General features: G+C 33.9%; 1 protein-coding gene across 2 annotated transcripts in view; it reads right to left on the bottom strand.

Annotated features, from left to right (window-relative positions):
• Positions 1-1993: 1993 nt before the first annotated feature.
• The window catches only part of LOC134245798 (uncharacterized), a 29653-nt gene continuing 14459 nt past the window's right edge, over positions 1994-17187 (bottom strand). The window contains exons 6-18 of one of the 2 annotated variants that reach the window (XM_062728048.1): positions 15761-15897; positions 15298-15454; positions 10151-10242; positions 9720-9939; positions 9378-9544; positions 8775-8958; positions 8286-8444; positions 7889-8044; positions 7364-7451; positions 6144-6219; positions 5896-5934; positions 4291-4503; positions 1994-3889 (exon numbers count right to left, since the gene is read on the bottom strand). In XM_062728048.1, the coding sequence (XP_062584032.1) occupies positions 2966-3889; positions 4291-4503; positions 5896-5934; positions 6144-6219; positions 7364-7451; positions 7889-8044; positions 8286-8444; positions 8775-8958; positions 9378-9544; positions 9720-9939; positions 10151-10242; positions 15298-15454; positions 15761-15897 (2612 nt within the window). In that variant the 3' untranslated portion in view covers positions 1994-2965. The remainder of the gene's footprint in view (positions 3890-4290; positions 4504-5895; positions 5935-6143; positions 6220-7363; positions 7452-7888; positions 8045-8285; positions 8445-8774; positions 8959-9377; positions 9545-9719; positions 9940-10150; positions 10243-15297; positions 15455-15760; positions 15898-17187) is intronic. The other variant, XM_062728049.1, reaches the window with a different exon arrangement.

Below are 17187 nucleotides of genomic sequence, written 5' to 3'. Positions count from 1 at the left end.
TTGCTTTTTTGAATTTTCCTATTTTGAATGAAAAGGTTGAGTACAATGTAATAATGTTGTCACAGCGAGTTTTTTTTATGGTTATGATTCAGTTTACATTGTTGCCATGGATACTAAGAAAAATTCTTTTTAAACACTTTCTCACTGTTTTAGTACAAATTCAGTAAAACTTTATACCAAATTAGAATTCTTTTGAGAATGTAAAATGTTGGAAGTCAAAGAACAACTTTATCTTACACTGAATTTTAAAAGTACAAAGTAGTAGAGCCAGAATTTTAGATACAGAATCTCATCAGAGACTTCTGGTAATACCTATATTAATTTCAGTCCTTTATTTTGATGAGAATAACTTCTACAAGAAAGATTTCAGTATACATGTAATTGTAAAATATATCCCCACAAAAGTATTCAGTGTATCCCTCAAATAAATATCAGGTATATTAAATCATCTAGCTTTGTGATATGAACTTCATCTGACAAAAGAATCTGATATTTCAATTGGATATAGTGCAAATTTGGAAAAGACTCAATATATCCTTCACAATGAATGGCAGCATCTGTATTTTTCTTAAGCCTCCTGGTTTTCACTTAATTTATCCATTTACATGTAGGTACACAATTAATTTACAAGAGATGGGAAATGCTTTATTCAGGAATGTAAAACAGAACAGTGATCCATACTCACATTTAGTCATTATTGACAATATTGTAAATCCATAAATCTTGCTGCCAAAAATTTACAAGTCATAAATAATACAAATTACATACGCAGATAAAATACAAAATAAAAGCCAGCAAACCCTGGGAAAAAATGTTTTGATATCATACAATTTGAGCAACAATATGGGTTCACAACCAGTCTTAATTACAATTTATTGGTCATGGAATGATAAGCACAGTGATTCAACTGTAAATAAAATGACATGTACATTAAGTCAAAAAAATTTACACTTAAATTCATTATTTCAAAGTACAAATATTTGCAAAATTTGTTTCATAAGTGAAAACCATCACTTCCCTATGAATGTTAATATGGTAAGTGCAAAGAGAAAGCTTAATTGCTTCAGATATAATCTAAACATGCATAAATGATAAAAATGTAAATACAGTACATGTAATCAATATTAGGCTTTGCCTTAGGATCAAATACATTAAACACAGAGTATGTATACTAAGAATCATTCTTAGAGATTTTAAAATTTCATAAATGTGTCATCAAAGTAAACAAGGACGATCACAATAAGCACCATAGTTTATAATATAAATGTATTATGCAAGTTTGATTTTAAAATATCACAACTTTCAGACACATGGAGAGAGATGCTAAAAAAACATAGCTCTCATTAAAATCAGTTCACATTTTCAGTTATGTTTGATTAATCTCCAGTCTAACTGCACTATAATATCTGCATTTGGTCTAACTAACATAAGAAGCATCTTGGTCAGGGTTATCTAAACCAGTTCTAAGCACTTTAAATCACTTAATCATGCAGTTGTTTTTGTCAACAAACACAAGTTAAAGTGCACAAAGAAAAACACAAAGGAATCAAATCCCATAGCAAAAATATAGATAAACAAGCACTTCAAACTGTACAACACTATTATGTATCATTTACAATTATTTCAATTGAAAAAAAGAAGCTAGACTTTTAAGTACAAAATACTTGTACTGTGAATGTGAAGATGAACAAAATTCTTGTTCCTAGCTCAGAAAGATTTAAATTAAGCTTTACCTATGGTTGAACTCACATTAATTGGGCAATGAATACACTTTAGAGCAGAAAAGAACAATCAACAACAAAAATTATGTATACTGTAGATCACTTAATTTTCGCGACACCTTATTTTCGCGAGATAGTCATTGACTGTTTATAAGCGAGACAAAATTTTCACGAATTGTGGTCAAATATCACTACAGAATGTTTTCGCATACCGTCTCGCATAATTACGCGAAAATATATTTCTCGCAAATAAAAAGTGATTTACAATATATAGCATCAAAGACAATTTTAATAAATTCACACAGATGTGCATACTACAAGTTCATGAACATCTGTGTGATTCGCTTATTTTGAAATCACTAATTTTTATTTGGGTTTAATCTCTGATGTTTTTATGGTATAAAAAAAGCCAAAAATTCATTTTCACCCAAAATGTGAAGAACTGAACACTTCTTCAACCATGAAATTAAGTTTTGATCCCAGGAAAGTACGTGATTTTACAGTATATTTTTTATGTAGGACTGTAGTTTGGTTTATTCAAAAAGACTAGTTTAGTGATTTCAACATAAAAGAGAATATGTACATAATATGTAGTGAAGACTATAAATGCATCTTATGCAAAATATGAAAACATTCATTTGATAACCGAACCACAAACACTGATGAGGCAAATAATGATCAATATCAATTGGACATTAGTTCATGCTTTAGCTATGAAATCTCTCCACTTTTTAGCAGTCAAGTTAAGTTTCAAAACTTGATAAATAAACCAGTAACAAAACTGCTGTTTTATTTCATTTGCACGCGTAAAGAATGAAGGTGTAGCACAGCAAACATTCTGAGACCTTAACTGTCCTTTCATAATGAAGTCACACAAAGTTACCAATGTCAACACTAGCCATAATTTTCACCAAACTTCACAAATTTGGACTTCCCTGTGACAATGCTTTCAAATTGGCATTTTTGATATTTGACCCAATTGTTACTTCCTTGTGGTCTGCCAATCGATAAAAACTTCTCACTTTAAAGACATTTAGGAAATTTAAAGCTCCATAATGTCAATTTAGCATCCAGATTTATACACTGCAATGTCACCATTCATGAGATTAAATTCTCTTTAATACCATCACTGTCAGATCAAGGAGACTTGTTATGAATTAAGCTAGAGTGTATATATATCATCGCCGAGCAAGGATTGAGATAAAAGCTCAGTAACTTAAAGCTCATCATAAAAGATAATTAATTTAAAGCTCTGTCACTTCACCATCATCATCCAGGAGAGATAGAGAGCCGTAGAAATGAGGCGGTACAGTTACCACTTCACTCACTGGTCTGGTACCCGCCGCCACATTTAACTGGTTACCAGACCCTTTTGAATTTCTCATGAGTCTCTCACTGGCACTAGTTGTAACATAGTCTGTCATTGCAGGAATACCAGACTGGATGTTATACTGATTGTAGTCCACATATCCACTTAATCCCGATCTGGGAATATTTAAGTCATTTGAAAATTCTGGTTCCATTAACAAACTGGGATCAGGTTCTGCTTTGCAGTAAGAAGTGATAGGGTAGTTTTGGCTACTATCTAGAAGGTAATTTGATTCATTCATGTCAAAAGTGTCCTCAAGGTTATTTACATGAAACCTTTCATCTCCTACACAAGAATTATGCAAATTGAATGGAATGTTATTTTCAGTGAAGCTTTCAAGCTGTTTTCGTCGGTCAAGAGTAAATCTTATGTTGTAGTTTTCTCTTGGGTCTGTAGCACTGTTGATCACGTGACCATTCCTACCCAATGATGAACCTGACAAGTCATTTGTAAGATTATGAGAATCACACATCTTTGGTGCTACAGTGTGAGTAACATTGTGTGTACAAAGGTCTTTTTCAGAGTAGGCTTTGCCTGTCACATCCACACAACCATACGGTGAACAAGCAGCCAAGGTTGCTGTGTCAAATGTCCGATTCTTGGAAATCGGGTTCACTTCTTGGGGTGCTAGGTTTTTGACTTTAGGGAGGAGCTTGCCACCATTGTAAGAGTACATAGCAATATGCGATGGGTGAAGTCTACATAGCAGTGTCTCAGCGCTGTTCTTTACTCCATTTCTAATAGAATCAGCCAGGTAAACATTGTTTTTAAAATTGACTCCATCATCTAATGTTTGTGCCTGCAATTAAAACAACATGAAATTAAATGCTATTTTCTCTAACACAAACATTCTCAAATGGCATCGCAGACAATGTACGGAAAATCTAGGTGCACATGCATGATTATATTCAAAATTGCTCATAAAGAGAAATTCTGTACATGAATTAATTTTTTCACTTTTGTTCTTAAAAAGAGAAAGTAACTTCCACTGTTAGTCATATAAATAATATATTTAACTATACCTACTATAGTAAAACCAAATCCAAAAGTAGCTAATTTTAATATGTAATACACGTACATGTATATTGAAACATCATTGCATTTTAAAAAAATATTTTATTAGACATTGTGTAAGACAAAAAAAATTTAGAACCAGACAAACTTGAAAGACAGGCACATGCACTTTTGACCTTTTTTTACCTTGACTTGAGAAATGTTGTCATTGTTCTTATTCAGAAGAGGAACATTAGCAGCACCCTCTCCTGGTGAGGAAGGGTGGGAGTCTGGCTCGTTGATTTTGGCATAAATGCTGTCATCATCATCATCTTCATCATCGTCATCATCATTGTTACCCTGGGGGGCTTTACTTTGGAGTGAAGGTTTTGCAGGGATGAATGGAACTGGAAAGTCAGGCTGTAGAGAAAAGAACAACTAATGTTTTCATTCTATACATGCAGCTTTCACTACATCATCTTAATATTTGTAAAAGTACTTTTAATACACTGTTAATACAGTTTCTTCAAAAACTGATTTTGCAATATCCACTGAATTACCTCTGCTTTAACTGATAGTTTTCATGATAATCTAATTTTCACTTTCTTTACAAGCTTTTTGCAGATTGCACAAAATATATCTTCAAAAAATTGTCATCAGTAATTTATCAATTAGATTACATAGAAAATCACTGGGTGTACATATCACAAAACTAGGTCTACCCAAATTACCCGTAATACCTGTTACCTTTGATATATTTTTGCAAAAGATCTTTACAAACATTACAAATATTTTCTGAAAATATTGCTAAAGTACAGTTATATTTTGATGATTTAGCACATACTAGCTATAATAAATCAGATTTAAGACAGACTAAATCAGTCTGTAAACAAATTCAATTAAATCATTACATTTACATTTTTCATCAATTGTAGGGAACAACCCGAACAATTCAACATACACATATATTTTACATATATATAACTATGTAATTTACAACCACATGAAACAGAGTGCAAAGACATATAAAATATATAGTTTTGTATCTTGAAATATTAGCAATATTTGGCAAGAGTAAAAAAATGTAATAGAGGGCAAGGCTTCCTGAGCCATAGCTGTCTATCATTCTATCAACCAGAGCCCAATTATCACTCATATTTTAAGACTGTTATCATTTATTTTGTTTATCCTGCATCAAAAATTAAATATTGAATTCCAGAACAAGTTATTTTCAACAAATTAAGGCAATGCAGTTAAAAAAAAGATGCCATTGTGTAAATCATGGAATATAAATGACATCACAATGCTTTTAAAGATATCAGAATGCATGATAAATCTTGACCGAATGTATGGTTTACCCTTATATTCTTTATTCAGTCAATATAACTGGTAGTTGCAGGATAAACTGATAAACCTTCCATCAGGCAAATATTAAACATTGCGTACCATATACCTGAATATGTAAATAAAAGCTGGAAAAGATGCCAAGTCAATTTCAGACCAATCCTTTTGACACACAACGAGTTAATTATTTTCTCCCAACTATTACTCTTTAAAGAAGAATTTTTAAGAATATGTGATAACCTGTTAATTGAAAATTGTTCAAATTAATATAAGAAATACTGAGAAAGAGTTCATTTTCTGGTGGGCTGATGAATAAAGCAGGAATAATTAGGATGTAAAGGGAGAAAACAGATTTTTACATGCATTCACCCAAGACTCTTCAACAAACTTGTAAACATAAAATGGATAATGACCATCTCCATAAATACTCCCACTTATTGAAAGCATCATGCAATGAGTTTTACTCACTTCCAGAAATGAGCTCTCTTGCATTGAAGCTGGGACTTTCTAAAGCCCAAGTAAAAAGACATCAAAACAAGTTTCCTAATTTGCATCTTATTTTGGATAATTTTACCACAGTTTTCATTTCAATGGCATTTTGATACTTTTTTAATCATAAAAAACATTTAAAACAAATTTTGGATATGAAAAAATGTTGGTTAAAAAAAATACAAACTTTAAAGTAAAGACTTCTGGTTTTAAGACAATGATCTTACCACAGGTGGAAGAGGAACATTAGGAATGACAATATCATATGGCTGTAGATTACTCTTCACTGTGTGATAGCACCTCCTGATAAAAATAAACATTAAATGTTATACACAATAAAAACTTTTCAGTAATAAATGTAACTACATGCATTTCACATTTTCTAGACTTGGTGCCCTGTTTACAAAAGAACTGACAACTGGTACCCCATTTACAGAAAAACTGACAACTAAGTCTTAAATTATGACAAAGTTTTAAAATTATGCTACATGTAATTTTACTCTTTATATAAACAAAACAAGTCAATTTCAAGTTCTACATTTATTCTTTGCCTTTGGGAACTACTCAGCTATAGGACAAATCAATTTAACAAATTGCAACATCAAGAAACACACGCATACACATAACATCATTATACAAAACTGAATAAAGATAAAATACTTATATGTACATGTAAGGCCAATGGCCAATCATGTTGAATTGCACCTACAATATGTAAATCGTGGCGATATGTAACTGGCCAATGGCCTTAAAAATGTTTGTAGACCGATGGCCTGGTATTCTGAAGGTTGATGACCTTCATGTGTGAAGCCGATGGCCTGTAATAATTCATGCGACTGGCCGATGGTCTCAAATGTAAGTGGCCGATGGCCTTGTGAATAGCTTGGCCGATGGCCTTGAACTTCAGTGGCCGATGGCCTTGAACTTGAGAGGCCGATGGCCTTGGTGAATAACATGGCCGATGGCCTGCAAGTCTTGAAGGCCGATGGCCTTGTGGTAGAGGCCGATGGCCTATATGCGTGTGTGTCTAGGCCGATAGCCCTGCATATGTATGTAAAGTTCTAGTGAGATTTCTTTTGGGGGAAAATAACACATGTTCATGTGTTAAATGCCCAAACGAAGGTATTACAAATATTGTGAAATTGAAACAAATTGTAATAGCTGAGAGCCCCAACTCTTATGTGATCATGCAAACTTGCAAAAAATTAAATATCTTAATTTTTATTCTTCAGATTAAAATCACAGCTGGTAAATAATAAAATAAATTGCAAAAAATAGACTTGGGTCTAATAGGCATGGTTTTTGTTTGTTTGTTGGGTTTTTGTTTTTTGTAAAACAGGCCCAGGTCACCATTAGTACAGGTAATCAAGCAAATTTTATAATTATGTCAATCATCATACTATTCTATGAATAAAGTCTTTAATCCATGTAATTAAAGTAGACTGACCTTATACATATGATGACTCCACACAAAGTTAATGCAAACACAACCAGGACTATGCTTATGATAACCACTATCCTCTCTGTCTCCAAAGCTACAAAAGCAAGAATTGTGTCACAAGGAGGACAAGAAATATGAAAACCCTAGCATCAACCATTTAAAAGTTATGAGCATGCAAGGATAAAAGTTGTTTTGTGGACTAACAATCAGACAGACAAAAAACAGATAGCCAATAAAGACTAAAATTAAATGTCCCAATCTTAGATCAAAGGAGGAAAAATACAAGTTGTTTCAAAAAATATGTTTTCACTATCATGCACATGCCTTAAGAAAATGTCAATGAATGATATTTTATTGCACTTATGAAATATCTCTACAAGCTCAGGTAGTTCAAAATCACTTGAACAATTCATTAACAAGCTACACTAAAAAATATTGACCTCATGCTTTGAATTTGCATTGCAGAACTGAGAAAAGTTGGACTACAGTTATAGTAAAAGACAATGTCATAAAAATCTACTCCTAACAGACCTGCTATAGGAATAGTAGTATACACCGGATCTGTGCTTGGTCCAATCCCGCCTTCTGCCTCTGACTCCATCTGGAATCTGTAGGTGAATCCAGGCTCCAGATCAGGAACAACTGTAGAGTGTTCTCTACCCAACACAGTTACATTGAATAGGTCTCCTATACAATAAAATAATAAATTTAATTACCAACACAGTCACATTGAATAGGTCTCCTATACAATAAACAAGGATGTTTTGAAGCAAGTTTATTTAAAATTAGACTAGGGGTTATGGAGAATAAGAAAAACTTGTAAAAGTTTTTGATGATAATGCTGACATCACACAAATTTTGACCACTAGCTTGTATGAGCCTTTAGCTCAGGTGAGCTAAATCTGCTTGACTCTGTGGTTTGACTCACCTGTACAGTTTCCTGACATTTCAGCCATGCAGTAGTTTATCTTGTATGTCTGTATATAACCAGCAGTCTCGTGACACTGGAACGGGTCCCACTCTACTTTAATACTGGTCTCAGGACTGTACGGAGACAGATGAAAATTCTTTGGGGCAATCAGTGGTTCTGTAATAGAAATGGTTTTGGTTAAACTTATAATCTATAAATATTGTTATAGGCTCCATCAGTGCAAAACTATTAAACCCTGTATGATAGCCTATCAATCTTTTTTTGGAAATGGACCCAGGAGTACATGTAGTTCAAACATTACATTTCTTATAATCATTTTTGTTAAGAAATCTTTTTAAAACAATAAAAGCAATGGCAACCAAGAACATAAAATTATTGGAAAACTTATTTTAAGAGTCTAACCTACCTAAAAATTCATAACATTACAAAAAATATCTGAAGGTTTATCTGAAAACTTTTTAATCTATTGCAAGAATGAATACTTACTGCCATTTTTCTTGTAGATGCAGGTATTCCATTTAATGCCAGAACTTGTCCAGTTGGGTGAACCTGAGCCTGGGGATCTGACCTCCACAGAAATCCCAAACAACATATTATGTACAGACTTCTTGTCTACTTTAATTGTGTGATGTGTATTATTGGGATGTAGAGTCTTCCAGGTGATAGGTTCCTGAAATGAAGATAAAACTTTTATTATTCTAACCAGAAACAGAAAAATATTGTCAGAGATCTAAGACCACATCACACCCTGACTGACTTGGACTTCAGTGTGTAGATATATACGTCTAAGATAACTACATTCCTCCTTTCAAGCTTCTTGACCTTGAAAATACCAATGACTCTGACAGAGGCTGTTTTTCAGTGCTATCAGTTTAAAATGTCAGTCATGGAACTGATCAAATGAAAGCGTTAAGTCAGGAAAAAATAATTTTCTGCCTTTAATATCAGAGGCATCATTCAAAATCATCCTGGATCTTTCAAATTCCAGTTCATAAACCAGCCAGAATTTATAAAAATCATGTTTCTTTTTTAAAATCTAATGCAAATTAGCATAAAACTAACAAATCTGATTGTTTCCTTGTTTCCTACCTGACAGTTTTGGATGAGGTGGGCCCCTCGGCACCAGTACAGGGTATAAGACATGATCTGGGTGGCAGGGCTTAGGGAGGAAGGCTTCTGCCAGCTGATATCGATCTGCTCCTTGTCTGAATCAATATTGGACTGTTCTACCAAAAATTCATCTGGATGCTCTGGTTCTACAATGAACATAAATTAACAATTAACATGAATCTTTTAATTAACCATATACAATTGAAGGAAGAAGAATTTGGATTTCTATGATGCTTTCTTTTTTAAAATCACTTTAAATATGGGCTAATTTCATCTTGATACTCATGTACAATTTAGAAAACTTAACTTAAGTTTTATTACCTTTGCTCTGTGAAGGAATGTACACAAATGCTGCATGTTCTGATGTGCCCACTTTAGTAGCAGCCCTAATTTGAATTTCATAGGCATGGTTGATGTCTAGACTGAACTCGTGGTTAGTAACGTTGCCTATGCTTCTAGGGATTGTTACACTTGTTTGTAGATCCTTTAGTGACACATGATAGTGTAAAATTTCACCATTGCTTTGATCTTTCTTCACAGGCTGAAAAAGGAAAATACATTAATATGATTCATTCTGATTTTGTAGAACTGTGCCATGATCAACAAACAATTTTGCTTCCTAATTTGTTTTCACAATCAAGTTTACAATAAACTTTTACAGTCAGGATGAAATTGGTGACTTCATAGTAAGCATCATTTAATTATAAGTGTGTTCCCTATATGCTTGTTTTACTGTAATGGTCCAATCTTACCTTCCAGTAAACAATAATTTTTCGACAAAATCTCAAGCCACAAGGATATTCAGCATAACTCCCCAAACGTACATCAGGTGCCCCCGATGGCACTGAAATAAGGAAAATAATATGATGAAAGTATTAGATAAATGCACATTTCAATCACAATTGTTATATATTAAAAATTTGTTTCTATGCAAATCTATACAAAAAATTCTAATATTTCTAATGTTTTACTGAACAGACATAAAATAATTGATGTTTGACTGCTGAGTGAGATGTTGGACCTGTCGATGAGATGTTGGACCGCTTACATCATTTGCATACGTTGGTGTTAAGACAGTACAAGATATATGCATGTCAGAAAATATTAAAACAAGAGGCCCAGGGGCCACAGCGCTCACCTGAGCACATCGGGCTTGAATTTACTCCCCTCCCCCCCTCCAGGCGGTCATCATTTGAACAAACTAGAATCTACACTACCTGAGGATGATTCCATATAAATATCACTAATCATATTAAGCTTTGAAGTACTTGAAAAGAAGATTTTAAAAGGTTTCCCTATATATCCTTATGTAAAACTTGGGTCGGCCATTTTGGCCCCTCCCTAGCCCCGGGGGTCATGATTTGAAGAAACTTGAATCTGCACTACCTGAGGATGATTCCACATGAGTTTCATCTTTCCTGGCTCAGTGGTTCTTGAGAAGAAGATTTTTAAAGATTTTTTCTATATATTCCTATGTAAAAATTTGGGTTGGCCATTTTGGCCCCACCCTTGCCCCGGGGGTCATGATTTGAACAAATTTGAATCTACACTACCTGAGGATGATTCCACATGAGTTTCATCTTTCCTGGCCCAGTGGTTCTGGAGAAGAAGATTTTTAAAGATTTTTCCTATATATTCCTATGTAAAACTTGGGTCGGCCATTTTGGCCCCACCCTTGCCCCGGGGGTCATGATTTGAACAAACTTGAATCTACACTACCTGAGGATGATTCCACATGAGTTTCATCTTTCCTAGCACAGAGGTTCTGGAGAAGAAGATTTTTAAAGATTTTTCCTATATATTCCTATGTAAAACTTGGGTCGGCCATTTTGGCCCCCTCCTACCCCCGGGGGTCATGATTTGAACAAACTTGAATCTACACTACCTGAGGATGATTCCACCTGAGTTTCGTCTTTCCTGGCCCAGTGGTTCTTGAGAAGAAGATTTTTAAAGATTTTTCTAATATATTCCTATGTAACATTAGGGTCGGCCATTTTGGCCCCACCCTTGCCGCGGGGGTCATGATTTGAACAAATTTGAATCTACACTACCTCAGGATGATTCCACATGAGTTTCATCTTTCCTGGCCCAGTGGTTCTGGAGAAGAAGATTTTTAAAGATTTTACCTATACATTCCTATGTAAAAGTTGGGTCGGCCATTTTGGCCCCACCTTTGCCCCGGGGGTCATGATTTGAACAAACTTGAATCTACACTACCTGAGGATGATTCCACATGAGTTTCATCTTTCCTGGCCCATTGGTTCTGGTGAAGAAGATTTTTAAAGATTTTTCCTATATATTCCTATGTAAAACTAGGGTCGGCCATTTTGGCCCCCTCCTACCCCCGGGGGTCATGATTTGAACAAATTTGAATCTACACTACCTCAGGATGATTCCACATGAGTTTCATCTTTCCTGGCCCAGAGGTTCTGGAGAAGAAGATTTTTAAATATTTTTCCTATATATTCCTATGTAAAACTTGGGTCGGCCATTTTGGCCCCCTCCTACCCCCGGGGGTCATGATTTGAACAAATTTGAATCTACACTACCTGAGGATGATTCCACATGAGTTTCATCTTTCCTGGCCCAGTGGTTCTGGTGAAGAAGATTTTTTAAAGATTTTCCCCATATATTCCTATGTAAAACTAGGGTCGGCCATTTTGGCCCCACCTTTGCCCCGGGGGTCATGATTTGGACAAACTTGAATCTACACTACCTGAGGATGATTCCACATGAGTTTCGTCTTTCCTGGCCCAGTGGTTCTGGAGAAGAAGATTTTTAAAGATTTTTCCTATATATTCCTATGTAAAACTAGGGTCGGCCATTTTGGCCCCACCCTTGCCCCGGGGGTCATGATTTGAACAAACTTGAATCTACACTACCTGAGGATGATTCCACCTGAGTTTCATCTTTCCTGGCCCAGCGGTTCTGGAGAAGAAGATTTTTTAAAAATGCCATTAATTTTTAACAAATTCATGATTATCTCCCCTTGGAAAAGGGCGTGGCCCTTCATTTGAACAAACTTGAATCCCCTTCACCCAAGGATGCTTTGTGCCAAGTTTGGTTGAAATTGGCCCAGTGGTTCTTGAGAAGAAGTCGAAAATGTGAAAAGTTTACAGACAGACGGACAGCTAGACAGACAGACGGACGCCGGACAAAATGTGATCAGAAAAGCTGACTTGAGCCTTCGGCTCAGGTGAGCTAATGAAAGGTATAATAAAATATAATAAGACATTTATTGACTGTGTTCTTGGGCAAAATGCATTTTGTCGACCCTCAAACCAAACAGTTTGGTTCTTGGGGCCGACAAAATGCATGTTGCCCTCGACCTCGGTCAATAAATGTATAGTTTTTACTTGATCGTTTGGCTTGGAGGAGCTTTAAACATCATATTCCTTACATCTTCCATTAAAAAAATTTATTGCAACAAAAATAGACTGTGGGAGAAACAGAGAGAGAGAGTCACCTTCTTATTTAATTAGATGGACTTTCATAGTAAAAATAATCTTGAAGATTAAAATTTAAATTAAATTAAATTTACTTAATTCTTAAATAAAAAACTCAGCTGTGATGCACTGGGCATAAATTTAAGGGATAGATTTCGCATCAATCTCTTTTTTTCATAATCTTCAAACCATTCATATTACAAATTTCTTTTTAAGCTCTTTAGATTTTGGTTCTGTGACTGTTGAAAATGTGAAGTTTTAAATGCCTACTACCATCCTGAGATATTTTGAAGGATGATTATAACTTTGTCATGGTCAAGTGTGAGAATTCAATATCCAAATGCGAGATGAAGCAGTGTTTTACAATGGAGACATGCAGATAATTAACTCAATCGTTGATGCACATTAGGAAATGCAAAGCCAGTACTACTCATCTTCCATCTCCTTAATCAAGACTTTTTAATAAAAGTCATTATTCTTTATTGGATGTTAAGTCATTATTTTAATAATGGTTGCATGATCAAATTACATAAAATATCATTCACTGGTGACAATGTGATTAATTTACCATCATAAATATTGTGAGAAAAAATCAAAATGCAAATCACTTTCTAAGCAAGCAGACATTAATCATGTTTATCGGTAGTCAATCATCATAATTAAGTAACCAATATTATTACTCTTACTGCATCAATTTTCAAGAAGGCTGTATCAACAAACTAGAGATTTTTGCCACTTGTAGCGGTATACTGTAAATAACTTTTTATTTGCGAGAACTTATTTTCACATTGTAGCGAAATAGTGTGCTCAAGAAAATTTAATTCTCGCATATAATAGTATCCTTAGGATTATATAGATTATATAGAGCAATTACCATAATTCCTGAAAAATTTGTCTCGCTCATCAAGAGTCAATGACTATCTCACGAAAATATGGTGTCGTGAAAATTTAGTGATCTACAGTAATTAAACTTAATTTATAAAATGAGAGGGTAACCAAATAAAAACCAGAAGTCTCTGTCGAGACTGAAGCTCTACTGGTTTGTACTTGTAGCAAAGGAAGAGAAAAATACTTATAAGCAGATGGGAACTGAAACTTTAAAACAGCAATGAATTATATTACATTATATTATAATCAGACTAAAACTGTATTTGGAGTAGCATTTTAAGAGTATTTAACTGAAATTTCTATTTTTAGTAACCAAGGCAACACCGTTCATTGAAGTCAAAAACCGATACACAGAATTATGTATCTTAGTGTAGTCTACTTGTGTGCCAAGTTATATTGAAATCAGACCAAAACTGTAGGAGGAGTAGGATTTGAAAGAAATTTCTATTTTTAGTAACAACGGCAACACCGCCCATCAAAATCAAAAACCGATATTAAGAATTATGTATCTTAGTGTAGTCTACTTGTGTGCCAAGTTATACTGAAATCAAACCAAAACTGTAGGAGGAGTAGCATTTTGAAAGAATTTCACAGAAATTTCTATTTTTAGTAACCACGGCAACACCGCTCATCGAAATCAAAAACTGATACACAGAATTATGTATCTTAGTGTAGTCTTCTTGTGTACCACGTTATATTGAAATCAGACCAAAACTGTAGGAGGAGTTGCATTTTGAAAGAATTTCACAGAAATTACTATTTTTAGTAACCGCGGCAACACCGTTCATCAAAATCAAAAGCCGATATATAGATTTATGTATCATAGTGTAGTCTACTTGTGTGCCAAGTTATACTGAAATCAGACCAAAACTGTAGGAGGAGTAGCATTTTGAAAAATTGTTTACAGACGGACAGACAGCTAGACAGATGGACGACGGACGCATTACTATTGCATAAGCTCTTCTGGTCTCTGACCAGTAGAGCTAAAGATGTGTTTGTGAAACACTGATGCCCCCATATGGCAGTAGTTTACATTAGTAGTTTAAATTTTTCAAAAAAATATTTCTAACTCCAAAGTCAAGGTTAAAGTAAGTGGTAACCAAGGGAAAGACTTGTCCCAATAAAACACCTGTAAAATGAGAAAGTTCTAGCACCAGCTGTTCAAAATTTTGTCAAACTCCAATGTCCAGGTCAAAGTTGTTGGTAACCAAAATTCTTGTCATATGAAAAAGATATGTGAAATATGAAAACCCTAACACCAACCATTCAAAAGGTATGAGTGTGACCAAGGTTAAAGTTTTTCAAGTTTGTAAAACTCCAAAGTCAAGGTCAAAATTGTTGCAATCCAAAGGAGATTGTCACAGACAATAAACATGTGAAGTATGAAAAACCCTCTCACCAACCCTTCAAACATAATGGCCATAACAATATAATAAAAACAATTTTTACTGTTTTCAATCAACACAATGATTTAATCACCTTCAAATTTTGTACTGCTCAGGTTGCCAAATCATCATATTGACCTCAAAAAGAATTAAATAAATTAAACTTTTTTAGTTCTTTACCATCTTCTTTTGTTAATTCCATATTAGCCACAACATCACTCCAGAAACCTGTCACTATGCCGCGGGAGGTCAGGGGTCGAGCTTGGATTTCCACTGTGTACCATGTGTGAGGTTTTAAATTACAAATCACTACAAACTCCCTCTCTGTCTCTATTTCCTGTAAAATAAATCTTTTCTGAAACCACAGTAATGCTCAATCTTCTCTAGGTCATTACCTCAAGTTCTGTAAAGTTACTTTGTTACTTCATCTGAAAAAATAGGGTTATTTTTTAAAAAGAATCAGTAAATTAACTCTCTTTCAGTTTTTATGACATTCTTTTAATTTTCTCTATTTCCATATAAGCCTCCAGCTCAGGTGAATGAAAAAAATACATGTCATCAAAAAGAAGACTTTTACAGTAACTTCTATTCTTCTAAGTACCGGTTTATTAATTAAATTAGGAATGCAATGGCAGACATATACCTCTGCTGCCTCCATCCACTGGGATTTATACTGAATTCTGTAGAGTTTACGGTTGTTTTTGTCTGAGTGATTCCACTGGATGTTCATACATGTACTATTAGGATTAATATCCACATCTGTCACACTGTCAGGCTGCACTGTAACGAAAATAAAGTAGTTCTGTGTTAATTTGAGGTAAAAGTGGAACCTACAATATGTGTTCTTTTATTTTAAAGCTATATATGGCATATCTGAGGTAAAAAATAAACATACAAGATGAGGTATAGAATTACATGATATTTGCTATTTACGTTCAAATTATTATTATATTTTTCTGAAAAATATTCCCTTGTTACTATAGTTAAATTGACTTTAAACTGTGTCTGATAATTAAATTCTGAGTCTGAAATCAATCAGTTATTGTTTTACCTCTCAAATATCTATGAAATTTGATTGATTTAAATTGTGTAATGTACATGAAAGTCCTCTCTTTATATAAAGTAACAAAACAAATAGAAAGATCATCTTAATTTTAGTTGTTCTGAAGTTATCAAAAATACACCCTATATGACTTTAATTCATGGTTTGATAGTCCTAGGCTTCACAGTATAAAAGATAAGATCCAAATACAATTTTAAATGGATAACTATCAAATTCTAAAATGAGGTCACCATGACCTTTTTTATGCTCACAACACACTTTCTCATCCAGCTACATCATCTGACTATGTTTGATGTTCTTAGGTCTCACAGTATGAAAAATATCTTCCAACACACCCCGGTAACTTGATCGAGTACATATGTATATTAAATTCCAAATGTGGCCATAGTGTCCAACCATAAGGTTGTATGTCACAGACCTTTTCTCGTTAGATGCAGCAACTGACAAGATTTGATAGACCTTGATCTCTCAGTGTGCAAATACGATCATGACACAATTTGACAATGTATATCTATAAGGTTCTTAATTGTGGACATTGTGACCTACATTTGTATCAAGACACGCCTTTCACTGAGGATGCATCAATAGACAAAGTTTGAGCTTAAGGTGGAATGCCACACCAAATTTTTATTTTATAGATCTCTGAGGCAACCTTTTAACACAATGGTTTCAGCATTGCAAGGTTGATATATGCTCTTAATTATTTTATATGATTTTTCTTGTATTTTTTCAAAGAAAATGAAAAAAATTGTTTACACCCAAATTAGATGCTTTCTTGTAAAAATTTTGCTGTAAATGAATGCATCACATGAATACCTTATAAAATATGTAAAGAAAAGCCGTATAAATATCAAAAAATTTAAATAAAAAAAATATTTATGAAAATGAAACACATAACTTTTGAATATTTTTTAAATTTGTGGTTAAAATCTTCTTAAAACTAGTCATAACTGGAGAGAACATGTTCGTTAATCATATTTTAAAAAGAAATTGAAAGGAAATAGCCA

This window comes from Saccostrea cucullata, unplaced genomic scaffold, assembly GCF_032062105.1.
Source record: "Saccostrea cucullata isolate Sc308-1 unplaced genomic scaffold, CSIRO_AGI_Scuc_v1 ctg2507, whole genome shotgun sequence".
Classification (NCBI taxonomy): domain Eukaryota; kingdom Metazoa; phylum Mollusca; class Bivalvia; order Ostreida; family Ostreidae; genus Saccostrea; species Saccostrea cuccullata.
Note: the sequence above shows the minus strand (reverse complement) of the source record. Positions and strands in the feature narration are given on the sequence as shown.